Source organism: Acartia tonsa, chromosome 9 (genome assembly GCF_053477335.1).
Source record: "Acartia tonsa isolate MP-2025a chromosome 9, ASM5347733v1, whole genome shotgun sequence".
Taxonomy (NCBI): domain Eukaryota; kingdom Metazoa; phylum Arthropoda; class Copepoda; order Calanoida; family Acartiidae; genus Acartia; species Acartia tonsa.
Genome location: NC_137268.1, coordinates 29,017,749 through 29,044,743, shown reverse-complemented (window position 1 = coordinate 29,044,743; position 26,995 = coordinate 29,017,749). Strand labels below are relative to the sequence as shown.

The window sequence follows — 26,995 nt, the reverse complement described above, 5'->3', positions numbered from 1 at the left end:
TTACTTCTTTCCGGCGGTGACGATCTCTGCTCCTAGATTCAAGAAGGGTTTAGTTACAAAATATTTGATTTGATAAACTGTTTCCTATCTAATTTTCTTTTGCTACCTATCTATATCTTGAAATAAAACTCTAGTCTATCCATTTTTGATTATACGCTACTTATGTATGTTTTCATTCTTTATGTCTTTTGGCTACTTATGATTTATTAAAATCCTTCACTTAAGAAAAAAAGGTGTTTTTTGCAAAGATTTGAGAACTTCCCTTATTCGAAGTACTCAAATCTTTGCGTTTGTTTAACAAATTTTAAAATACGCTTAATATTAATTTTGTTAAGTTCTTCTGTTTTAAGAAAGAAACTTCCTAGTGTGTTTCTTCTGTTTCTTGCAAAGGCTGGGCATTGACCTAAAAAGTGTTCCATGCTTTCAATTGTGTCCTCCTCCTCACATTGTTCACACTGGTTCACGTTTGCCAGTTTCATGTTCTTGAGGTGTTTGTTCAGGGTTGTATGACCTGTTAATATCTGCGCTATCATATTCATGTTTCTCTTGGGTTGGTTTGCTACCTGCCTCCAGATTTTTGTGTTAGCTATGGGCATCATTAGCTTTGATTGTCTGCAGTTACTTAATCCTTCCCATTGTTTCTGCCACAGTGTCATCCCCCAGTTCTTGATTTCAGCTTTTATATTTGATTCTGCCATAGGTATGTGTGTCCAGGTTCCCTGAACTTCCATATTTGCTCCTTCTCGTGCTTTCCTATCAGCGATCTCATTTCCATTGTGTCCCTGGTGTCCTGGTACCCAATTTATTGTTATATTGTTTGTTTCTGCTAATCTGTTAACCATCTTTTTTGTTTCTGATGCCAGATTTTCTTTTAATCTGTATTTTCCCAGGGTTTTTATCACAGCTTGGTTATCCACATAGAAACTTATATTCCTGCCTGTTGTACCTGTGTTGACCAGTGTGAAGGCTGCTTCTTGTATTCCTAGTAGTTCAGTTTGATACACAGTGGCTAGTGGTCCACTGTTATTGCATCCGTAGAGTCTAAGTCCTGCTCCACTAATGACATATCCATATCCAGTTTTTTGTTCGCTTTTTGATCCATCTGTGAAGACCATTATGTCTTCATTGTCTATTTTTCCAGGTTTTAGTCGTTGTTGGTTGATAGTCTCTCTCCTTTCTATGATGGTTTCAAAGTTTGTTGGTATGCTGATTGTATGGTTCATCTTGTCTCTAGGGGCATGTATTAGTTTCAGGTTCTTTGCCATGTCCATGAGTGTTACAGCATGGCTTTTTTTGCTAAGAAGTTGTCCTGGTTGAATTTTCCAGCTTCCGTTGACAGCAAGTCTTTTATATGTCACCATAGCTTGCGTCTTAATAAAGATGTCTATTGGTTGAATGCCCAGCAGGACCTCTAGCCCAGCTGTGGGCGTCGAGGTCATGGCATTTGATATTGCAATGAGTGCTTTCCTTTGGACTTTCTTTAATATGTTGATTATTTCTGTTGTGTTAATTGCTGTTATCCATGCAAAACATCCGTATGTGAGTGTTGGTCTAATGATGCTGCGGTAAAGCCAGCGTCCTATTTTCTGGTTGACTCCCCAGGTTCTGTTTAGCATGCGGTTACAATGTACCCATGTGTTGTTGGCTTTTTCTGCTGCTTTTTCAACATGTTTCCTCCAGCTCAGGTTGTTTCTTATGGTTACTCCTAAGTATACATACTCATCCACCCACTGAAGTTTCTGCCCGTTCATTGTTATGTCCAGGTATTTTGGTTTCATGCCTTTCCTGCAGAAAAGCATGACTTTTGTCTTGGCTGGACTAAAGCTTAGTCCGTGTTCTCCAGCCCATTCTTCTAGTGTGTAAATGTCATTTTGTAGGTTTCTTACACAGTCCTCTTCAGTTTTTCCTACACTGATTACATGTGTGTCATCTGCATAGATGTTTCTTTTGCAGGGATGTATTTTTGGAAATCTGTGGTCTAGATTATTTTTGGCCATGTTCCATAGGTCCACTGATGCCACCCCTCCCTGTGGGGTTCCTCTGGTGGTTTGTTTGCTCGCTGATTCTCCATTTATTGTTGCTGTGACTGTTCGTCCTCTGAGCATTTGTTCTGTCCAGGCACATGTTTCCCTGTCTGCACCAATATCTGTCAGGTTTTTAATCATGCTTTTAACTGTCAGCATGTTAAAGGCTGCGCTCATGTCGCAAAAGAGCACAGCAACAAAGTTGTTGTGCTCTAGCCCTTTTTCAACTGTGGCGAGAAGAGAGTGTATTGCATCCTCTGTTCCTACTGATTCTTTGTAACTGTAAATATTCCTAGAAATTTCCTTTCTTAAAACTTTTTCATTAAGGTTCCAGTATAGACATCTTTCTAATCCTTTCAGTAGAAAGGATGATAACGATAGTGGTCTCTTAGATTTAGGGTCCGTATAGTCTTTCTTACCAGGTTTGTCAAGGAAACAGACTTTTGTGTCCAACCAACACTTAGGACTATAACTTAGTCTTACACTATGTCTGTACAGTCTAACAATGTCTCTTAAGATTGAGTCGAGTCCTTTTTTTAACAGAACAGGGTAAATACCATCTCCCCCGGGGGATTTGAAATTACCAAAACTGTTAATGGCAGCTCTAACTGATTCTTCATTAATTACACTATCCATATCTATCCTTTTATTATTACTTGAATGATCTATGGGTACATCATTGTCACCTTCTGGTTCCTCCGGAAAGTGTTCCTCCAGCAGTACCTGTAGAGACTCACTTACCGTCTTAGTGAATTGTCCGTCTTTCTTTTTAATTGTTCCCATTTGTTGTTTTTTACCCCTTTTGAAGATTTTTTGCACTTTTGCTGCCGTGTCCAGTTTTGTCATTTCTGCACAGAATTTTTTCCAGTCTTTACTCTTTTCTTTTTGTATTAGTCTAGCATGTCTGTTTCTTAACTGTCTATACTCTTCCCACCTTTCTTCTGTTTTTTCCCTTCTTACCCTTCTCCTCAGCTTTTCAACTTCTTTTTTTGATTTTTCTAAAGTCTTACCCCACCATCTTGGTTTCTCTTTTCCCTTTTTCTCTGACTCTCTACAACTCTCTTCAAACGCTTCTATTATGTCTTTCCTTAGGTCTTCTGCTTCATTATCTAATCTATCTATATCTATCTCTTCACTATCTATTCTCTGTCTACCATTTCTCTTACTTTGTAATGCTTGTTTATAGTTTTGCCAGTTGGTCTTCTTGACATTTCTGAAAATACTAGTATTAATATTTGGTAGTGACTCAATCATGAAATCTATGTATTTATGATCGGAGTGGCTGTCATATTCACTTACATGCCAACCAACTATTTTATTTGCAATCTCAGGTGTGGCTATCGTAATATCAAGAACTTCTTCTCTAGATTTAGTTACAAAAGTAGGTTTACCTATCTCGTTCATAATCATGAGTTGGTTGTCTAGAATATAATCCAATAGGGCTATTCCCCTTGGATTTATATCCGTAGATCCCCAGGCTGTGTTGTGGCTGTTTGCATCTGTGCCTACTACTATACCTATACCATTGTCTCTGGCATACCTTATGACTTCCTTGGTAATTTTCTCTGGAGGTAGTTTTACTGGTCTTACCCTTTCATCGCTGGCCATATATGTTGAAACAAGAATAGTATCCTTACCGTTAAGATTAAAAAGTACTGCTGCCTGATCTCTGTTGGTGAACTGTGTTAAAATTATACCTGTGACGTTTTTGTTTGTTATAATACATGCTCTATTACCTGCCTCTTTACTTTCGTAAATATTAACATTATGAAACATTTTTACCTTATTTTTAATTAGATAGGGTTCTTGCACTAGGGCAATTGCCCGCGCCCATCCTTTCCGTGAGGCTTGATCGTCTTGTCCAGTCCAGTCCGTTATTCGTTCTCCTAGTGTTAGGCTTGCTTGACAGCAGTGGTGGAGATTTATCTGAGTCAAGCTGGTGACCCTGACTTGATTGTCAGGGCTTATCTGCTGTTGATTAGTGCCTGCTGTTTCCTGGGGCTAAGGCTATAGCCTTAAAGCCAGTTCTGACAGTCTCGATTTCATCAACTATTCTTTGCCTTATAGCTGCCTTGACCTCCTGCTCCACATTCGACCCGTGAAGAAGTAGGTCACTAAAACCTAATTTCAGCTTACCGTTGATAGCAGGGTTTTTCAGCTTGTTGATTATCCTCTCATCTACCTGGAGTCCAATCTTGAAGAAACCAGCAGAGTTCAGAGGTCCTATTTCGTGCACCTTGAAGTGGTAGAAGCGAGTTACCCCATCCTCCTTGTATTTGAGAATAGGGTTGCATACCTTTATCCTCATTGTCAGCTGCTCCAGCGTGTAGTTGGTCCACTTACCGTGGACAGATGTCCACATGTTCCTGTAGACACGGTCCTCCGCCAGGTATATGTAATATTCCAGGGGATCTACCTCGTCATCTTGTTCTGGTGGCTTCAGGGTTTTGGCTACATTTATGATGAATTCCGCCATGTCTTTTGTGCCAGCTGAGAGCCAGCCTACTCCTGTTTCTTTGGAATAGCCTGCAACCGCATCATATTCAAAGTTATCGCCAAACTGCTGGATATGTTCCATGTATGCTCCAAGGAGTTGGAGATCCAGCTCATCCAACTGTGCTTGTGTGAGTTTTGCTTCTTCCATGGCATAAGTAGATCGCACTTTGACTTCAAACATGTATCTTTCTTTCTTGCGGACTATGTCCGAGAAAGATTCCTTACTTAGGTAGGTATCGATGACCTCCTGCTGGAGTGGATCCTCGGCTCTCACTTCCATCTCCCTTGAGGTCTTAGCCTTCTTGAGTCTCATACGTCTCTCGTATCCTATGGATCTTTTACTGCCCTTAAAAATATCAAAATCATCAGTATTATTATCATCATTATTTAACTCTTGTGTCCTATTCTCTGTCATTTTTCTCTTTGCTTCTCTACTAAGTATATCTGTCCATTCTCCTTCATTGTCTTTCATTTTCTCCCATATCTCTGCGCACGTCTGTCTTTTCTTTTTGGTCTCAGTTTCCTTGTCTCCTATCCAAGTTCTGTCCATTGTCTTGCCTGTCGTTTCCAAATCTTCAAGTACACTTTCATTAGCTGTCGGTTCTTTGTCCGTTTCTGTCATTGTCAAGTCATTTTCGTCATCTGCATCTAATAGCTCTTCACCAAAATTTAATTTATTTAGGCTCTCATTGATGTCAATCTTGGATTTGGCGTCCAGGTTTCCCCGGTCTCTGCCGTCTCCATTCATAGTGCATCTTGTCGTGTCCTGGTCGAAAGATTTCGATAGGTCTCTACGACAATCGGTTACCTGACTATTCGCCGTTACATTGGGGCCCCCATAGCCAGGTCCAAGGGGCGTTCCATGGCCAACGGTAGCTGAGGCTCCGTCCTTGACGGGCCCGAGAGTTCCAGCGCCATTAGCTCCACTGGCACTCCCATCACTAGTTCCTTCGGGTGTAGCGTACATGGTAAAAAAGGTCTGTAAGAGATCAGAAAAATTAATAATAGGCTATTAAAGAATCTATCTCTTATGGAAGTAGAGAAAAAGGTCCTAAAAATTTACATTGTAGGTCAAAATTTACTGTTAAAGGTGAAAGTTAAGAGGTGAAAGACAACCAGATAAAAGTCCTAATAAAAGATGAACTGTCAAAAAGTAAAAATTATAGATGTAGCATCAGTTAGGGTTGCTAAAAGCTGTGTTAGTTTAAATAAAAATTTTTAATAGTTTTAGGCTGCTACTAGCCTCGGCAGAAACTATTAAAAACATAAAAGAGAAAATAAAAATGATTAAAAAGAATATACGCTTCACACATTTGGAAAATTATTCACTTGTTGTATAGAAAAATTTGATGTTTGAAATTGGTGTACACTACCGACAGACAAACAACTAGTTCTGACACACACACATGCGTGTTTCATACAGACACGTATGCATAAGACACACACACTCATACACTCAACCCAGCTGATTATATTATACGGGAAAATCACGCAACCTCATATAAGTAAATGGATTAATATGGATCACGCAACCTCCCATCAAAACATATATCAACTTTTCACATTTCCCTCCCTTTGTCATTGACCCTTTTTGAATGGACTTTGAATAATAAAAATAAAAACCCCTTGCGTTTGCTCGTATCCTACGTTCTTTAGTTTGTGGTCTGTGTGAAACTGGTCCTATTATCCCTTTACATGAAAACACTATTAAAACAACAACACTTTGTAGGTTCATGATTAGTTCAGGCAGGTTTAGGTTTAATCCTGGGATCTCCCCCTCCTTCCCTATCCAGTCTCGCGTGGAGAGATTGAATTTTTGGCTGGTTCACATCACAATCTTGTTGTGATCTGACCCAGCCCCTCCTCCAAAAACTCCGGACGCCCATGATACCTGGTTGTTGCAAAATCCTCAGTTTACCCGCTGATTTTACCCCAACCTGAGACCTTTGGACATTATGATAGAGATGATTTGCTTTTAACATTATGCCTTGTTATCCTAGGAATAATTACTCACTAAATCAAAATAATAGAAAATTCATATCATAGAAAATTGTTGTCGAAAACGTTCTAAAACATCAACATGTTTTAAGTGGACCTACTGACTTCACAGGAACAGTTTGAAATTGAGAGAACAAATTAACAAGCCAGAATTATTAACGACAAGAGCTATATGCAACGGATCTACCCAAATTCTATAATAACTAGATAACTTCAACTTTAATTTATTTATTCCTTGATCCAAGATAAAATGTTAATATCTACATCGTCTAGTTTTATCTAGTTAAAGATTTATGCTTTTTTCCCATTATACCTAGATGTTTTCAGAGTAGAAATTTATTGCTTATTAGTGGCCTAGCCTATTCCATAAATATGCCTGCTTGGCATGTGATACGATGTTATACGTGGTTTTTTGGTATGGTTGAGAACCGGTTTCGAAGAAATACTGAAAACATCATTAAAGAATAGAATGTTTTTTTTTATATTACGTTATATTTCATTGTACTTAGTTTGTTATTTAAATCATTAGCGTGCGGTAGGGGGGTGTTCAAATTGCAATTTAAAAGACCTGCCTTCGCCATTTTTCACTTCCCTTGTGAATTGCTGTGCATACCACTGATTCCAATTATTTTTACTTTATTTGCTTATAATACTGTATAGGGTATTATTGAAATTTGTCCTTATAAAACAAAGTATAACAAATTTTTCCCATAAAAGAATTTCAGTAAATTTCTTAATTCTTATGTGAATAAGAATGCAATAACTTAAATATTTGCCGCAAGTTATTTGTACAGTTTAAAATGTGAAACAGTGAGGGTATGGGAATTAAGTGTTTAGCTGTTTATTTGAGAGACGATTTTACCTAGTATACATCTAAAGCCCTTTTTGAAACGGGGGGGGGGGGGGAGGGAATTAACCACATTAAGTTTTAGGTGTGAAATGAAAAAGAAAATTTTTTTTGGCGGGGTATATTTTTTTCTGTGTGCAATTTGGAAGGGTGGATGTATGTACTCTCCCTTAAATCTTACAATAACCTATAACAAACTTCCCTTTAAAGGTTAGCAATATCTTCCAGTGACAAATTTTGTTATTTTTATATAAGGTTTAATTAAATGATTACTAGTTCACTGATGTAGAAATCACGGATCTAAATTGGCAAGACAATAGCCTTGGAATTGATGTACATCCCAAATTATGAATTACAAAATATCCCCTTATCTAGATGACAATTAGTGGTTAAACGTTTACACTCTCACCAAGAAATGAACCAATCAAAATTCAATGATAGTCCCCAAAGTTGTTGAGCCAACGAATGAGAAAACGTTATTATAAATCTTTGGGCACTAGTGTAATAAACAGCCCAATGTCATCTTCCTGGTAGTGCGAATGGGCGCTTGTCCAATATTATGGTATGGAGATCGCTCTTCTATGAGTACTACTAAAATTCCTACTTTTACTGCAATACACATAGACATTCTCATCGTCGGTTCGTCATTTTAGAATGCTTATCCCTCTATTCCCACAAGTATAATACGAATTTGGTTGAGCCTGTGGTAGCTCAACAAAGACCCACGCGAGGTATTATATTGCTTTAAACTAAGAATAAATGGTTGGTTATGGTATTCGATCGGTATTATATAAGTATATTAAGCACTCAAAAAGGAAGATGGTTTTATAAAGTGTATTTACATTACAAGTGAATAAGTTAAGTATGAAAATATTTACAGGATAAGTGATAATAATCATAAGTAGTGTAGGACAGAAAAGTGCCCCAAGTCCTAAGCATTGAATTGTGCTAAGTGTTAGAATTCTAACATAAGGCCTAAGCTCAATTCATGCTAAGTACTGAGGGTCCTAAATTTAAACTACAATGCATGCCAAACAACTAAGTCATTACCTTTAAAGCCAGAAGAACTTGATGGTTAGAGAGTCAATAAATAACTGAGATATTTTAAGAAGTACAAGCTATAACATCAACTAGTAATAAGGATCTAAGCACTTGTCTGTTTAATTAAGTGTCTGTATGTTAAACTTGTGACGTAAATCAAACTATGGTTGTAGGCATACATACTTGAACTAAATGGTTACATGGTTACTTTAACAATAAACATAATGTTTTAATAAACATATAACAATAATAAATCACATACAATTTACCATGGTTAGGCTAGCATTACCCATATATGGTATTATATTGGTAAAGATAGGCTAATAAATACTTAAAAGCATACAAAAGGTGCCTCGGGGCTAGCTAGAGTAATTGTAATTCGTGCCTGAGTTGCGCTTGATAATTGCCGTGGCACGTCAATCAAATATTCAGATTCTACTTTTATATGGTGTAAAATTTATATTAAACATAGGTGGATAGACTAGATGCGAAGCATTTCTGTAAAAGTCTTATTCGTACGTTCAAAGAATTTTGAAAATTGGGGATCGCATCTCCATTCCTCCTTTTGTAGAAATAGTGAATATAATAATGTTAGTATATATAGTGAGTATACTGAAGAAAATACATACATCAAAAGCTTAATTACACTGTAATCAATTTAAAATCCACACTTATAATATGCATAATTAGTAACACAGCACATTTTCAATGTCTTATTCGTTTATTCAAAATGAAAAAGTGTTAGATTAATTCCAGAAATAAGGTATAGCAAACACACAATCAAATCTAAAATAATATTTGGAGGGCAGATATAAAGGTCGTCAATTTTACTATGTGTTGCCCCCCCCAACGTCAACTGAAAATCATGTATAGGTTTCGTGATTTTTTTCGAAATAATTTCGTTGTTGGTATAAGCTGATCTGACTGTCAGACAAATAAACAATAACAAAATTAGAATTATTATTTAGAAGTCTAAAAACTAAAATTATGTATAAATATATTTAAAAATTAAGTACTAATTAATATAGACCTTGAAAAAATAGCCTAAAAGCTTCCCAAAACATAAATCTAAAAAAAGAATAGCCCAAAACCCAAATCGGTACCCTGGAAGCTTCCCTATATCAGTTTAGTGTTTTTACATGTTATTTTTTCTTGGACTGTTTATTTTTGGGGGTGGAGGTACAAAAATAGTTTAAAACCTTCCTTGTATTTATTAATAAAATCATTGATTTGAATATTATTTGATGTTTACCCTCAATTATCATAAAACAAAATTGTCCCTTCTTTTGATTGAAATTATCAGCCGAAAAGTTTAGATACTGTTATTTTGTACCGATCAATCAAGATTTTGAAGATAACGAATGAGATAACAAATAACCAACACTGGGCACAGAAATAACATAATTACGTACGGATATACTCTTATCAAAGAATAGCTGCGCTCTAAAACCTATAATATTCGTATTACAGCTTGTTTTGCGTAAAAATACGTGGGATTAAAACTATTAAAGAGAAAATAAAAATGATTAAAAAGAATATACGCTTCACACATTTGGAAAATTATTCACTTGTTGTATAGAAAAATTTGATGTTTGAAATTGGTGTACACTACCGACAGACAAACAACTAGTTCTGACACACACACATGCGTGTTTCATACAGACACGTATGCATAAGACACACACACTCATACACTCAACCCAGCTGATTATATTATACGGGAAAATCACGCAACCTCATATAAGTAAATGGATTAATATGGATCACGCAACCTCCCATCAAAACATATATCAACTTTTCACATTTCCCTCCCTTTGTCATTGACCCTTTTTGAATGGACTTTGAATAATAAAAATAAAAACCCCTTGCGTTTGCTCGTATCCTACGTTCTTTAGTTTGTGGTCTGTGTGAAACTGGTCCTATTATCCCTTTACATGAAAACACTATTAAAACAACAACACTTTGTAGGTTCATGATTAGTTCAGGCAGGTTTAGGTTTAATCCTGGGATCTCCCCCTCCTTCCCTATCCAGTCTCGCGTGGAGAGATTGAATTTTTGGCTGGTTCACATCACAATCTTGTTGTGATCTGACCCAGCCCCTCCTCCAAAAACTCCGGACGCCCATGATACCTGGTTGTTGCAAAATCCTCAGTTTACCCGCTGATTTTACCCCAACCTGAGACCTTTGGACATTATGATAGAGATGATTTGCTTTTAACATTATGCCTTGTTATCCTAGGAATAATTACTCACTAAATCAAAATAATAGAAAATTCATATCATAGAAAATTGTTGTCGAAAACGTTCTAAAACATCAACATGTTTTAAGTGGACCTACTGACTTCACAGGAACAGTTTGAAATTGAGAGAACAAATTAACAAGCCAGAATTATTAACGACAAGAGCTATATGCAACGGATCTACCCAAATTCTATAATAACTAGATAACTTCAACTTTAATTTATTTATTCCTTGATCCAAGATAAAATGTTAATATCTACATCGTCTAGTTTTATCTAGTTAAAGATTTATGCTTTTTTCCCATTATACCTAGATGTTTTCAGAGTAGAAATTTATTGCTTATTAGTGGCCTAGCCTATTCCATAAATATGCCTGCTTGGCATGTGATACGATGTTATACGTGGTTTTTTGGTATGGTTGAGAACCGGTTTCGAAGAAATACTGAAAACATCATTAAAGAATAGAATGTTTTTTTTTATATTACGTTATATTTCATTGTACTTAGTTTGTTATTTAAATCATTAGCGTGCGGTAGGGGGGTGTTCAAATTGCAATTTAAAAGACCTGCCTTCGCCATTTTTCACTTCCCTTGTGAATTGCTGTGCATACCACTGATTCCAATTATTTTTACTTTATTTGCTTATAATACTGTATAGGGTATTATTGAAATTTGTCCTTATAAAACAAAGTATAACAAATTTTTCCCATAAAAGAATTTCAGTAAATTTCTTAATTCTTATGTGAATAAGAATGCAATAACTTAAATATTTGCCGCAAGTTATTTGTACAGTTTAAAATGTGAAACAGTGAGGGTATGGGAATTAAGTGTTTAGCTGTTTATTTGAGAGACGATTTTACCTAGTATACATCTAAAGCCCTTTTTGAAACGGGGGGGGGGGGGGGGGAGGGAATTAACCACATTAAGTTTTAGGTGTGAAATGAAAAAGAAAATTTTTTTTGGCGGGGTATATTTTTTTCTGTGTGCAATTTGGAAGGGTGGATGTATGTACTCTCCCTTAAATCTTACAATAACCTATAACAAACTTCCCTTTAAAGGTTAGCAATATCTTCCAGTGACAAATTTTGTTATTTTTATATAAGGTTTAATTAAATGATTACTAGTTCACTGATGTAGAAATCACGGATCTAAATTGGCAAGACAATAGCCTTGGAATTGATGTACATCCCAAATTATGAATTACAAAATATCCCCTTATCTAGATGACAATTAGTGGTTAAACGTTTACACTCTCACCAAGAAATGAACCAATCAAAATTCAATGATAGTCCCCAAAGTTGTTGAGCCAACGAATGAGAAAACGTTATTATAAATCTTTGGGCACTAGTGTAATAAACAGCCCAATGTCATCTTCCTGGTAGTGCGAATGGGCGCTTGTCCAATATTATGGTATGGAGATCGCTCTTCTATGAGTACTACTAAAATTCCTACTTTTACTGCAATACACATAGACATTCTCATCGTCGGTTCGTCATTTTAGAATGCTTATCCCTCTATTCCCACAAGTATAATACGAATTTGGTTGAGCCTGTGGTAGCTCAACAAAGACCCACGCGAGGTATTATATTGCTTTAAACTAAGAATAAATGGTTGGTTATGGTATTCGATCGGTATTATATAAGTATATTAAGCACTCAAAAAGGAAGATGGTTTTATAAAGTGTATTTACATTACAAGTGAATAAGTTAAGTATGAAAATATTTACAGGATAAGTGATAATAATCATAAGTAGTGTAGGACAGAAAAGTGCCCCAAGTCCTAAGCATTGAATTGTGCTAAGTGTTAGAATTCTAACATAAGGCCTAAGCTCAATTCATGCTAAGTACTGAGGGTCCTAAATTTAAACTACAATGCATGCCAAACAACTAAGTCATTACCTTTAAAGCCAGAAGAACTTGATGGTTAGAGAGTCAATAAATAACTGAGATATTTTAAGAAGTACAAGCTATAACATCAACTAGTAATAAGGATCTAAGCACTTGTCTGTTTAATTAAGTGTCTGTATGTTAAACTTGTGACGTAAATCAAACTATGGTTGTAGGCATACATACTTGAACTAAATGGTTACATGGTTACTTTAACAATAAACATAATGTTTTAATAAACATATAACAATAATAAATCACATACAATTTACCATGGTTAGGCTAGCATTACCCATATATGGTATTATATTGGTAAAGATAGGCTAATAAATACTTAAAAGCATACAAAAGGTGCCTCGGGGCTAGCTAGAGTAATTGTAATTCGTGCCTGAGTTGCGCTTGATAATTGCCGTGGCACGTCAATCAAATATTCAGATTCTACTTTTATATGGTGTAAAATTTATATTAAACATAGGTGGATAGACTAGATGCGAAGCATTTCTGTAAAAGTCTTATTCGTACGTTCAAAGAATTTTGAAAATTGGGGATCGCATCTCCATTCCTCCTTTTGTAGAAATAGTGAATATAATAATGTTAGTATATATAGTGAGTATACTGAAGAAAATACATACATCAAAAGCTTAATTACACTGTAATCAATTTAAAATCCACACTTATAATATGCATAATTAGTAACACAGCACATTTTCAATGTCTTATTCGTTTATTCAAAATGAAAAAGTGTTAGATTAATTCCAGAAATAAGGTATAGCAAACACACAATCAAATCTAAAATAATATTTGGAGGGCAGATATAAAGGTCGTCAATTTTACTATGTGTTGCCCCCCCCAACGTCAACTGAAAATCATGTATAGGTTTCGTGATTTTTTTCGAAATAATTTCGTTGTTGGTATAAGCTGATCTGACTGTCAGACAAATAAACAATAACAAAATTAGAATTATTATTTAGAAGTCTAAAAACTAAAATTATGTATAAATATATTTAAAAATTAAGTACTAATTAATATAGACCTTGAAAAAATAGCCTAAAAGCTTCCCAAAACATAAATCTAAAAAAAGAATAGCCCAAAACCCAAATCGGTACCCTGGAAGCTTCCCTATATCAGTTTAGTGTTTTTACATGTTATTTTTTCTTGGACTGTTTATTTTTGGGGGTGGAGGTACAAAAATAGTTTAAAACCTTCCTTGTATTTATTAATAAAATCATTGATTTGAATATTATTTGATGTTTACCCTCAATTATCATAAAACAAAATTGTCCCTTCTTTTGATTGAAATTATCAGCCGAAAAGTTTAGATACTGTTATTTTGTACCGATCAATCAAGATTTTGAAGATAACGAATGAGATAACAAATAACCAACACTGGGCACAGAAATAACATAATTACGTACGGATATACTCTTATCAAAGAATAGCTGCGCTCTAAAACCTATAATATTCGTATTACAGCTTGTTTTGCGTAAAAATACGTGGGGATTAAGGGCTTTAGGTTTAGAGGAAATATTGTTAGAGAAAGAGAAAAATTTGAGAAATACGAGAATTTTGAGAGAGAGAGAGAGAGAGAGAGAGAGAGAGAGAGAGAGAGAGAGAGAGAGAGGAGAAAAGGGGACTTATAAAAGAGGAGATTAAGAGAGAGAGAGAGAAAAAAACAAGTATGACAACAAGTAGTAAAGTACAGAGAAAACAGAACAAACGGACATAAAGAGTTATACAGCAAATGAGAAAGAATATGTGATAATCAAATAATATCATATCATGAAACTTTTCTTTTGTAGCATAAAAGACATACTGACATACTGACAGACCAAGTAAATTGTTTACTTGATGCTCTTAAGTAATCAGGTTATCTTTGATAGCAGCCAAATTAATCATATTTTTCCTATACGTTACGGAAAGACGGTCAAACATAGTGAATTATAGAGTATCTTCGTTCCTTAAAACAGAGAAGATTCGCGTTTGGTCAAAAATGAGTTATATATTTGAGAGAGAATCAAAGAGGAAAGAGAAAAATAGGAGAGAGACAGAGAGAGAGAGAAACAGAGAGAGACAGAGAGAGAGACAGAGACAGAGACAGAGAGACAGAGAGAGATATGTAGGGAGAGAGAAGGTACATAAATAAAAAAGAGCCCTTGTCAAATTCCGTCAGTTTTGCTGGTATTTCTCCCGAGGGAATGCTTTTATGTCAACGTAAAACTGTAGTAGTTATAATGACTTAAGAATAACGTTATGCTAATAATATGAAAGAAATAACCAATTTTGTTTATGTAATCGACATAAGTTATGACATTAGAATAACGTTATGTCGATAAGATGTAAGGCATAACCATTTTTTATGGCATAATAAACATAATTGACATTAACGGTTCCATAAGAATAAAGTTATGTCGATAATATGTCAGCCATTATAACTTTTTTTAATGACATATATAGTCGACATAAATAATGGCATTAGATTAGCGTTAGTTTCATGCATTTGAAATATTATCAGTATTCTTAAATGGCATATAGTTGACATAAATAATGGCATTAGATTAGCGTCAGTTTCATGCATTTGAACCATTATCAGTATTCTTAAATGACATATAGTTGACATAAATAATAGCATTAGATTAGCGTTAGTTTCATGCATTTGAACCATTATCAGTATTCTTAAATGACATATAGTTGACATAAATAATGTCATTAGAATAGCGTTATGTTCATGCATTTGAACCATTATCAGTGTTCTTTAATGACATAAAGTTGACATATGCTAATGTCGTATGGGTGAGTTGCACTTGGACTGAACAGTCATCTTGTCAACTCAAGGCCAGACTCTTGGTCCTTCACCTCACACCCGTGATACAGTACATTACAGACAACCAACTCTCTGTGATGCACGACCTTTGTCTGAGAAGTCCTAACTGTGCATGGTAACGAGTAGCGCCTGTTTTGGGCCAAGGCATTCCCCCCACTCTAACTATTTACGTCGCGCATTTGACATAGTAGCAGTGGGAACCATTTTTAACGTCTCTAGTTTTTGACGCGGTGTCGGATCGAGATTCGAACCTATCACCTTCCCGACGACGAGCGAATGCGCTACGTGTTGAGCCACGGTCGCGGGTTTAAAGTTGACATAAATAATGGCATTAGATTAGCGTTAGTTTCAAGCATTTGAACCATTATCAGTATTCTTAAATGGCATATAGTTGACATAAATAATGGCATTAGAATAGCGTTATGTTCATGCATTTAAACCATTATCAGTGTTCTTTAAGACATAAAGTTGACATAAATAATGTCATTAGAATAGCGTTATGTTCCTGCATTTGAACTATTATCAGTGTTCTTTAATGACATATAGTTGACATAAATAATGTCATTAGAATACCGTTATGTTCATGCATTTGAACCATTATCAGTGTTCTTTAATGACATAAAGTTGACATAAGGAATGTCATTAGAGAACTTTAATGGCATATAGTCGACATAATAATGCCATTAGAATAACTTTATGTCAATAATATGTAAGTCATGACTATTCTTTATTGGCATATAGTTGACTAAAAGAATGTAATTAGTGTTCTTTAATGACATAAAGTTGACATAGAGTAATTTTATGTCAATAATATGTCAGCCATTACAGCTTTTATTCAATTCTAGAAAGTCGAAATAAACTTTTTAAAGTTGAAGATTTTTTTAAAAGGGGATAGATTTAATAACTTTTGGCCGAAAAATCCCCAATGAAGTCATAATATAATAATTAATTATTTAGGCAATATAAAAAATCTTCATTAAAGTTGCTTGTTAAAAAAATGCTTCTTTAGTTTTTACTGGGTTTATAATGTGAAAAGAACAAATAAAAATGATATAAATGTGATTTTTATCCTTAGATATTTGTCAAAAACGAAGCTGTTCTATAACTAGGTTGTGATGCTTATAACTTTCTTGTTTGTTGTTGGATTTCAGTTAATTTAACTAATCTAAATGATTTAAATGTACAGCAAATAGCCAAAAATTTGTTTGATAGGTCTGATCTTAAATTTATAGATGCTGGAGTATGAGTAGTCATTTAGATTTTAAACCTTGATGAGGATTCATGTAAAAATTAGGTATGATATAATGTTACTACAATATCAAAAGCACAAACGTTGTTTAGCTAACTTCAGGGATCTAAAGGGACAAGACAATGGCCGATAAATTGATGTACATATCCAATGATGTTACACAAAATTAAAAACATTTAAACATTCAACTTAATAAATGAACCAATCAAAATTCAAGTCCACAAGGTTGTTAAGCAAACGAATAAGGAAACGTTATTATAAAATTTTAGGACTAATGTAATTGGCCCTTCTCTCTCTCTCTCTCTCTCTCTCTCTCTCTCTCTCTCTCTCTCTCTCTCTCTCTCTGATCTAACTTGTTCAGCTATACTCTAATTGATGATGTCATCCTTGTTTTTATTATGATAAGGTAACAAACATATTTTTACAATTTTTTTCCCGTCGTGATTTTTTCTTTTTTCTGCAATAATAGAAATACAATAACAAATACATTTTTCCTAATTATCAGAATTTTTATTATTAAGTGTTCTAATAAGATCAATGGACAAAGGGGGGGGGGGGGTTAAGATGGTAACACACCTAAAAACAAATTTAAGGTTCAAAAATGTATGAATTTGCCCCCCTACCCAATCCCCATAACAAATTTATCCCATAAGTTGAGTTTCCCCCTCCGCGAATATAGGTTTAATGGCGTAATTACGGACGATGGACGGACGGACCTACCCTAATTATAGAAAAGCATTGCTTTAAAAAACTTGGCGTTTAAAAAGGTGCTGTCATAATAGAGAAGGAAGGATAAATTGTGATAAAAAGATCCCAGTTTTATCTCTTATCCTTTTCAGTCTCAAAATTTAATTAATTTTCAAAAGTGGCCATACAAAAAAGAGAATAGTTATTTCTTAATCGTATTATAAACAGCTTTCTGAGGATGTAAAAACGTACAATTATAAGAACAAACCCAGTTTTATATTTGTAGAAAACTGGATATCATACGATACGATACATGATTTTTCAGTATGGCTGAGAACCGGATATTAATCGGTTTCGAAGCCATACTGGAAAAAAATATTATGTTTTTGTAAAATAAAAGGTTGTTTTGTGCTTTCCCTAACACCTATTTCTTGACAACCGAACTCAACCCCTCCTCCCTTTTTTACAATTTTTTTGAGGGAAAACTTATTTCTAACTCTTAAAGGTTAGTCTTTTTGTATTCCAAAAATATGTCCATATGACAAAAATAACAATTAATAACAAATAGACGGTCAAAGTAAGATACAGAGTAGCAGCGGCCCTACTCTACATTAAGTAACATTGGGTGAACGTTCCAAGATACCAGCATATATCCATGTATTCATATATTTTATATTTTCATCTTAAAATTGAAATATCTCGTACGGATGCTGGTAACTTTGGACAAGTAAATATTTGGTAATTCAATTGTGTATGATTTGATATAATTATAAAGATTCTCATCAGAGTATTCCTTGTAGTTCCAGGAATCACAATTGGTCTAAATAATGATAATAACAATTACCCCCTACATGTTTATGCCACTAAGGGACCAGGGACCTAAAAGGGTAAGACAATGGACGAATAAGATAACGTGGTTATAAAACTTTGAGTACCAGTGTAATTAATAATCTATAGTCCAATGTCCCACACCCCCTTCTAAGGTAAAAATATTTTTTTTAAAATAAAAATTGACGTTCTAAAATATATTATATTTGTTTAAGATTCAAAGTCTATAGGATTACTCTATCACGATCGAAATTAGGAGCTATCCGTAACTGGCATTATGTTGCAGGACAGACATTTTTTAAATATTAAATCTGAACAAGAAAGATGTCCAAAACAAGCTGCCTCCATTTTTAAGATATGTATATGTACAATACATGTAGATTATCCCAGAGGGAGGGCACACTAGACTGTGAGTTATTCTTAACTAGCGGCTACGCCCCTAGAGGCCTCTAGGGGCTCTTGAGGAGGGGAGAGTCGAATTTGATAACCCAATTTCTTATTTTAGATTTTAAAAGAAAAAGTAAAAAATAAATTTTTGGGGGGGCGAAAATAAATTTTTTTTTTGGGGGGGGTGCCCTCCCTAATTTTTAATTTCAGTTAAAAAATAAAAAATTAAAAACTTTTTTTTTGGGGGGGGGGTGATTTTTCAATTTTTTTTTTTGGGGGGGGGGGTTGGAAAATAGTTACAAACCTTCCCGGGACCTATGAGAAGCTACCCTGTTAAGGAGAACCCGATCGGTTCAGCGGTTAGCGAGATCCTTCGGTACAAACAAACACACAAACACACAGACACACATCCTGTTACTTTAGTATAAGGATAAACAAATACTGGTACTAATTCTTAGACATAAAAACTTTGGGTATTTATTAGGTCTTGATTGGTGGGTTCAAACTAGCAGTGTTTAAGCTTTTCAACCAATATTTTGCAAAGAAATGAGATATTTTGTTTAACAAAATTGGAGGTGTACATCAACTGTTTGTCAATTGTCTTTTCCCTAAAGCTCCCTGCGAATATACACATATGAGAATATTGTTCCGTCATTAATCTCTTCCTTTCAAGTATATTTCAAAGTAATTTAGAAGCAGGAACGCAGGGATAGGAAACCTGGTGAATCTTCTTACATTTCATTTACCAAAATTTCAGAATTAATCGGGGATCTAAAGGGATAAGAAAATGGCCATCCATAAAGATGATAAACAAAATTAATCCTTCTGCAGATTAAAACTATTGAACGTTTGAACACTTAACTTTATGAATTCACCAATCAAAAGAAGGTGTATCAACTTTTTTTTTTATAGCTAGCCGGTTCTTTTAGTAAGTAGTAGATGTAAAATTTTTCATAGAATTCAGATATGCAATCGGTTTTTTTGTAGACCTCTTATTTTTTAAGTAATTTAAGTTTTTAAAAAAAATAATTAAGTCGGTTTTAAGGTACTAAAACGCAACAAAATAAAAGAAGAAAATGGCCAGTAAGAACAAAAATAGTAAGATTTTTAATTTGACACCTTACTTTTAAAATTCTGTTGAGTAATTATTGAAAAAATCTATTTTTTAAACCTCGGTTTAATAAAAACTTTAGACCTAAATATTTTCTCAAACAGACATAAAAAACATGGGTTCATATATACCTTTAGAATCAGAAAAATATTACGAATCCATTGTAAGCAAAATTGAAAAAAAGTAAAAAAATAAAAAAATAAAAAAATAGCCAATTGTATTTTTTGTTCTGGCAACACTATCGTCTTCCCTTTTTTACCCCCTCTTTACCCCCTCTATACCCCCTTCCCATTTTTATACTCAATTGAAGAGTTAAGACGTTGCCTGTACAATATAATATGATATTTTCATATGATTCCTTTTATTGTAGTTTATATACTATATTGTAAACTTTTTTTTTCAATTTTGCTTACAATGGATTCGTAATATTTTTCTGATTCTAAAGGTATATATGAACCCATATTTTTTTACTTGTGAAATGATAAAATTGAGTTCAAAGTTTTTATTCTCGTGGGTTTAAAAAAATCGATTTTTTCAATAATTACCTGACAGAATTGAAAAAGTAAGGTGTCAAATTAAAGATCTTACTATTTTTGTTCATAATGGCCACTTTCTTTTTTTTTTTGTTGCATTTTAGTACCTTAAAATCGACTTAATTTTTTTTTTTTTTAAACTTAAATTACTTAAAAAATAAGAGGTCTACAAAAAAACCGATTGCATATCTGAATTCTATGAAAAATTTTACATCTACTTCTTACTAAAAGGACCGGCTAGCTATAAAAAAAAAGTTGATACAACTTCTTTACAAAAGTCCCAAAATTTGTTGATCCAACTAATAAGAAAACGTTAATGTAAAACTTTGAGGACTATTGTAATAAACAACTTTTTTGTCCCTTTTCTCTTGTCGATAACTTTTCAATTTTAATAACGTTATGGAGACAGCGCAAAATGGCACCAAAAAATGACGTCATAAAATTAATTTGTCCAATGAGAGGCCAGTATATTTGACCAATAGTAAAATTTATACTCGCCTCTCATTGTTTATTTTATCATATGACATTATTTTTTTGGTGCCATTTTGCGCTGTCTCAAAGTGATGTCGATGTTTTGGCGACATAAGGAAAAAGGATAAGAGGATGAATACTCACCCCTTTTTCATGGTAAAATACTACTTCCCCATCCCTAAATTTAGAAGCAGACGAAAATCAAAAACCGCCCAGGGCTTTTTGTAAGTCAATCATAAATAATAATGTGAATAAAAAGAAAAGCGATATTTAGCAAACAGCCGTGGGCGGTCAGAATCAGCTGAATGTTCATTATGAAAAAAATTTCCCCCTTTTTAGAAATAGAAGGATTCATCTATCATGAACAATTTTTTTTAAATAAAAATAAAATTCTATGTAATTTTTAATTAAAACATTAAAACGAAAATATCTAATCTAATATTTTTGCCCTAAATATGGAAATAGTAAAAAGTAAAAAAATATTTTTTAAAATAATTTTTAATCCTCCCATTTGAAAAGTAGTGGAATAGCAATAAATTTTAGCGCGGCAACAGCGCTAAGTAGGCCTCTAGGCCCACTGCCTATTTTCGTCTTCTAGTTGCTTCGATTCCTCTCTTTTATTTTTTTCTCTATGTTTGGCGATGACCACTTTTATCCAATCGTAATAAACTTTTGAAATTGTTGGGTTGTAATAATGGAAAGGAACATTGAAATCTTAATTATTCTGGTAATCAAAGTTTTATAAACAAGTTCTCTCATTCATTATAATTTTTTTTCATTTTTATTATTGAGGTTTTACAATGTCTTATCCCTTAAGATCCCTGCATATATTTTACTAAAAGTAGTAATCTTTAAAAAGTGGTTTGAATACTCCTTTTCAAATATGGTATTAAAATTGTTCAACTATTTTAGTATTTACGTAAGAAAATTTTAAATTTTATATTTAAGACATAAAAACCCTTTTAATATTATACATCATATTAATGATTGTTCGTTTATTAACAAGTATATTAGTGATTACTTCCCTAGAGGCTTCAATGAACACTTTTTTATTTTAGTTTTTTTATAGGGGGGGGGGGGGTGGAACGCAGGATGCCACCAAACCTGCAGGGTCATCCAGTTAAAGAGCAAAAATATTTTTTTGGCTTCAACAAAGCATTTTATCTTACCAAAATACTAAAATATCCTCTAGTAGTAAATCAAGTGTTCAAGTTTATTTCAGGTTCCAGGTATGATCCTGCAGGTCCATAAATCTTTAAAAGCCTCCTATGAGCGCAATTTTTTACTTTTGAAACTTAAGATTTTCTTACATGTCTTCATGACATATTAGAATTTCATAAAGAAAAATAAAAAAATGACAACAGTATGGAATATTTAAGTAAAAAATGACCTAAAAACAAAGGTTGTCAAATAAAAGGGTGAAGAAAGCAAAAATTGACTTTGACGCACTTATAGTCGGAAATTCATCATCAAAAAGGGGACGAAAATTAATTAACCCTCTAGCTCTAATAAGAGCTGAGATAATAGGGGCTAAAATTTCCCTTACTGCTACAGTCATCCTCATTGAAGTTTGATCAAATTTAGGTTGTGGAAAAATAAATTAAACAAAAAAATGGTTGGAACTTTTTTAAATCCACATTTAAAAAGCTCTTTTAAATTCACAATTAATTCACATTCTTATCTTTATTCATCAAAAACTTCATTCTATTTAAATAAGATGTTTACGGTAAATTAAAGTTTAAATTTAAACCTATTAAATCAAAATTCAATTCTCTCTCATTTTTTCTTTAGAAAAAACAAATTAAGATTTAAATTCATTTTAGTGAATGTAGATTTGGTCCATAGTATCTAGGAGCCACTCAATTTAGCCTAAAACCATTTCTACCATCTATAAACCATTATTAAATGGTCCATTAGTTTGTAAAACAATTTGTACAATTGTTTGCACTCTCTCTGAAGAAGAAACGGTAAGGATTTTTTTTTAAGTTTTTGACATGAATATGAAATCTGTAATAATTTTAAATGGTTTAATTTTTTTTTATGGCAGTGTATTCTTGCAAATGGGACATAATATAAACGTGCACAAATAAAAAATATGTACTGTATAAAATGAAACCGTGAATTATCCCGCCATCCTAAAGTTTACTTTACTATATGAATATACAAAAACAGCATGTGAAAAATGTTGCGTCTTTTCACTTCTGCATATTGTATACAACAAATAAATGCATAAAATACACAAATCAACCGCACATTGAAAAATATAAAATAAAAACACATTTAAACTATATTGAAACAAGATGCATTAAACGAGTACTTACATTTTAAGACTTCATTATAGAGATGCTTCGCTTAAAATTGTCCTAGAAACCACTATTAAAATTCAATTGAAAGGAATAATTATGTCAGTTAAAAAAGGGTTGTCAAAAATTATTAAAAAATCAACATGTTTTAAATGAGCATATAGGCTTTCTGGTAATGAACATAGAGTTACTACACTGTTTTAATCATACCTAAATGTTACAGGAATTATCAAACCAAGATGTAAACGTTAGGACAAGTCTAACAGGCCTAAATCAACAATCATTTGTATCTGTTACGTAAAGACCGACCATAATTAAATAAAACCATTGCTTTTACTTATTGATAATGAAGCATATGACAAAAGGACAATATTTGCGGTTGTAATGATTTTATATTGTGATACGCGTGTGGAAATAAATCCACACCTAAAATGTCAAATATCTGGAATCCAATAAAAAAAAGTATGGAATGTCAGGGATCTTGAGGGATAAGACAATTAACGATAAATTGATGCACCTTTGCAATGATGATAAAAAAAAGATTATTGGTTAAAAAATATAACCAACCGGCTGAGCTATAATCAAAGATTTCAGCCAGCAGATGAAAAGCAGAATTAAAAAAACTTTGGGTACCATTGTAATGTAAATTCTAATGTCCTCTACCTCCATGATAGAATTTTATTGATGTTATCAAAAAACTACCAAAAAATATTCTAAGTAATTTTATTGAAGTTATTTAATTGATTTTCTAGCAACTAATTGTCAAGCATCTTTTATAAAGGGAAAGGGGGGGGGTGGTAAATTATAAATAATTAGGTTTGGATCTACTTGAAGCTTTATTAAGATGTATAGCGAGATCTGAACGGACAAACAGAAAACTTAGCAAGGTACCTGTATAACCAAATTTAAATCGTTAGTATTCAACTTCAAATGTGCTGTATTTGACATATTTTGAGACATTAAAATGTAAATTACACTGGTACCCTAGAAGTTTTATAATCACGTTTTCTTATTGGTACTCTTAAAATGTTGTTGGTTAGTTCTTAGTATTGTCCAAACTTATTTTAATTTAATAGTTTAAGTGATAATTTTGCTGATCATTGGCGATGTACATTAATTCATCGTTTATAGTCTTATCTCTAAAGATCCTGGAATTTTGACTTCCATGTTTATTTTAGAATATTCAGCAAAATTTTTTTTTAACATTTTTTGTGTATTTTTATTGAACTCAGTAGGAATGTTTAATGTTTACATTTTAAGGCTGAAAATATTGATCTTAGTTTATGTTTCACATTACCATGGACACCAGGGATAGGTCAGTGAAATATATGAAAATATTGATCTTAGTTTATGTTTCACATTACCATGGACACCAGGGATAGGTCAGTGAAGTATATGAAAATATTGATCTTAGTTTATGTTTCACATTAAATTTAGCTATGCCCCCTAGAGGCCTCTAGTGGCACTTTAAATGTTTTTTATATTTAAAAAATGTCCATGTTGCGTTTGACGTTTATGTTTGCGTTGAACTCTCTTTCTAAAATCAAGAAACGTAAAAAAAATCGATTTTTTGAGATTTCTCTTGGGAGGGTGGTGGTACCCTCCCCCAAAATGGTATAAAACCATCTCGGGACCTATGAGAATATAACCTGTTAAGAAGAACCCGATCGGTTCAGCGGTTAGCGAGATCCTTTGGTACAGACAAACATCCTGTTACTTAAAGTATACTTAGTATAAGGATTAAAGTGGAGTGTGGCGTTACTTTGCTCAAGCTTTGGATAGCTAGGAGCGAAGCAAAACTTAAATCCAAATTTACCATATCTCAAAAATCTCCTCGAAAATGCTTTGGCCTTTTGTACTAAGCTACTCTAACCCCTGTTCAGGAAATTAAATATATTTTTCTTCAACAGATTTATAGCTATTTTAATCATAAAATGTAATATGAATCTTATAAAGGGTAAATATGAACAAGGATGACAAAATCCATAAGTAGCGAAGAACAAAAAGTCATGTGAATAGAAAACGGACAATGTGAGTTTTAGCGCAAATGTTAAGAAGTCATAGAACAAGAGAAGGATTAGATAATTGCAGGGTTCGGAAGCCGCGCCTCAGCCGCGCATAAGCCTCAGTTTTAAACCTGCTTGTGAGCAGAAAAAGATATTTTTGAAAGAAGGATTGTCTGCTAAAGAGACAGTTTTAATCATCCAGCTAAATTTTATAGTGATAAAATGACGATTTCACTGAGGCTAACACGCGGCTTACGCGCGGCTTCCGTTCCCTGGATAATTGTAAGAAAACCGTGAAACCTTTTCATATCTATTTCTAAATGTCTCTTGTAGTATGACCGAGAGACTGACGGACCAAGTTTATTGTATTGACAGAATCATAAGAGTAGCTTTGCTATTTGAAAATCACATTTCCCCTATATCATCCGTTTCTGACAGATGGATGGACAGACGAACAAACAGACAGATACAATCTCTTGTAGAGTTGCTAATCTACTAAAAATAAATAATATTTTTCATACATAGTAGATCAATGTTTGTCTGACTATCCGTTCGTTTCTTGGATCTTGCTCACAAATTTCAACTGATTAAAATGGGTAACAAATCGTCTGGTCTTTTGATGGTTTTAGCTATTTTTCTTATAAATTAACTAGCAGTTGCGCTCCTAACATCTAGGATCTATGTATTCAAAGGAGTAAGTAAAGTAGGAAAAGAGTCTATAACCACACTTAGATATTGGAATTAAATAGCTCAAAACCACCCAGGGACCTATGAGAAGCTTTCATAAATTGGAGAACTCAATAGGTTCAGTAGTTCTCGAAATCTTAAGCTTCAGACAAAAAAAAACCTTGCTACTTTATATAATAGGATAACTTGAAAATATTGATTGTCTGCTCCCATTTGTTCGTTATTAAGCCCAATTAGACTATGGGAGATGCCACTAGTCTAAATATAATGTAATAAGAATTACAATTAAAACTTATCCATGATTCTTCCTTCAAAACTTTTCCATTCATCTTATTCAATATTATGGTTGGGCCGGATATCTAGCCATTTTCATTATCTTGCTTAATACAACAAAATCCCTGTTAACAAACAGTCCCAAGCATTTTTTCCTAAATACTTGGTACTATATAGTTATAAGTAAGCAACACTTCATTTAATTTTTAAGTTTAAACCTTTTTCATAAAATAAAACACAATATTTGGAAGAAAACTTTTTTTGCTACTTCATCCGGCCCAACCCTATTCAGTATAAATATTCTTACAACACTGCAAAAAGTACAAAAAAGAGATTTTTGAAAGTTTGTAAATAATTTTTGCATAAGGAAAAAGGATAAGAGGATGAATACTCACCCCTTTTTCATGGTAAAATACTACTCCCCCATCCCTAAATTTAGAAGCAGACGAAAATCAAAAGCCGCCCAGGGCTTTTTGTAAGTCAATCATTAATAATAATAATAATGTGAATAAAAAGAAAAGCGATATTTAGCAAACAGCCGTGGGCGGTCAGAATCAGCTGAATGTTCATTATGAAAAATATTTCCCCCTTTTTAGAAATAGAAGGATTCATCTTTCATGAACAAATTTTTTTAAATAAAAATAAAATTCTATGTAATTTTTAATTAAAACATTAAAACGAAAATATCTAATCTAATATTCTTGCCCTAAATATGGAAATAGTAAAAAGTAAAAAAATATTTTTTTTAATAATTTTTAATCCTCCCATTTGAAAAGTAGTGGAATAGCAATAAATTTTAGCGTGGCAACAGCGCTGAGTAGGCCTCTAGGCCCACTGCCTATTTTCGTCTTCTAGTTGCTTCGATTCCTCTCTTTTATTTTTTTCTCTATGATTTTTTGCTATTTTCCACCCCTGGCCTCCGAATTTAATTTTTTTTTTTTTGGGGGGGGGGCGGATTATTATTTTATTTTACTTTAGACAAACAGACATTCAATGCAAGAATCTAAAGGGATGAGACAATGAACGATAAATTGATGTACACCTTAAATTACATTGAACAAAACTTCTCAAGAAAGATTGTAGAACAATATTATTTGTGGAAAAGTTT

General features: G+C 33.5%; 2 protein-coding genes across 2 annotated transcripts; both read right to left on the bottom strand.

Moving 5' to 3' along the window:
* LOC145327475 (uncharacterized) lies at nucleotides 1-3,632 on the bottom strand. The gene is made up of 3 exons (XM_080171021.1): nucleotides 3,191-3,632; nucleotides 404-2,377; nucleotides 1-32 (listed from the first exon to the last, which is right to left on the bottom strand). The coding sequence occupies exons 1-3, from the start codon at nucleotides 3,630-3,632 to the stop codon at nucleotides 1-3; spliced, it is 2,448 nt and encodes an 815-aa protein (XP_080027147.1).
* Nucleotides 3,633-3,999: 367 nt separating this feature from the next.
* On the bottom strand, nucleotides 4,000-5,618 carry LOC145328706 (uncharacterized). Its single transcript, XM_080172506.1, has 2 exons — nucleotides 5,329-5,618; nucleotides 4,000-4,866 (listed from the first exon to the last, which is right to left on the bottom strand). The coding sequence occupies exons 1-2, from the start codon at nucleotides 5,485-5,487 to the stop codon at nucleotides 4,003-4,005; spliced, it is 1,023 nt and encodes a 340-aa protein (XP_080028632.1). The 5' UTR covers nucleotides 5,488-5,618; the 3' UTR covers nucleotides 4,000-4,002.
* Between the last annotated feature and the right edge of the window lie 21,377 nt (nucleotides 5,619-26,995).

Excerpts from the sequence above, each read along its gene's own strand:
- LOC145327475 (XM_080171021.1), bottom strand. The coding sequence starts at position 3,632 with ATGGCCAGCGATGAAAGGGTAAGACCAGTAAAACTACCTCCAGAGAAA. Across the intron at positions 2,378-3,190 it reads CTATAAACAAGCATTACAAA|GATTAGAAAGATGTCTATAC; the intron begins GTAAGAGAAATG and ends TTCTACTGAAAG. Across the intron at positions 33-403 it reads AAGCATGGAACACTTTTTAG|GAGCAGAGATCGTCACCGCC; the intron begins GTCAATGCCCAG and ends TCTTGAATCTAG.
- LOC145328706 (XM_080172506.1), bottom strand. The coding sequence starts at position 5,487 with ATGTACGCTACACCCGAAGGAACTAGTGATGGGAGTGCCAGTGGAGCT. Across the intron at positions 4,867-5,328 it reads ATGTAACGGCGAATAGTCAG|GGCAGTAAAAGATCCATAGG; the intron begins GTAACCGATTGT and ends GATATTTTTAAG.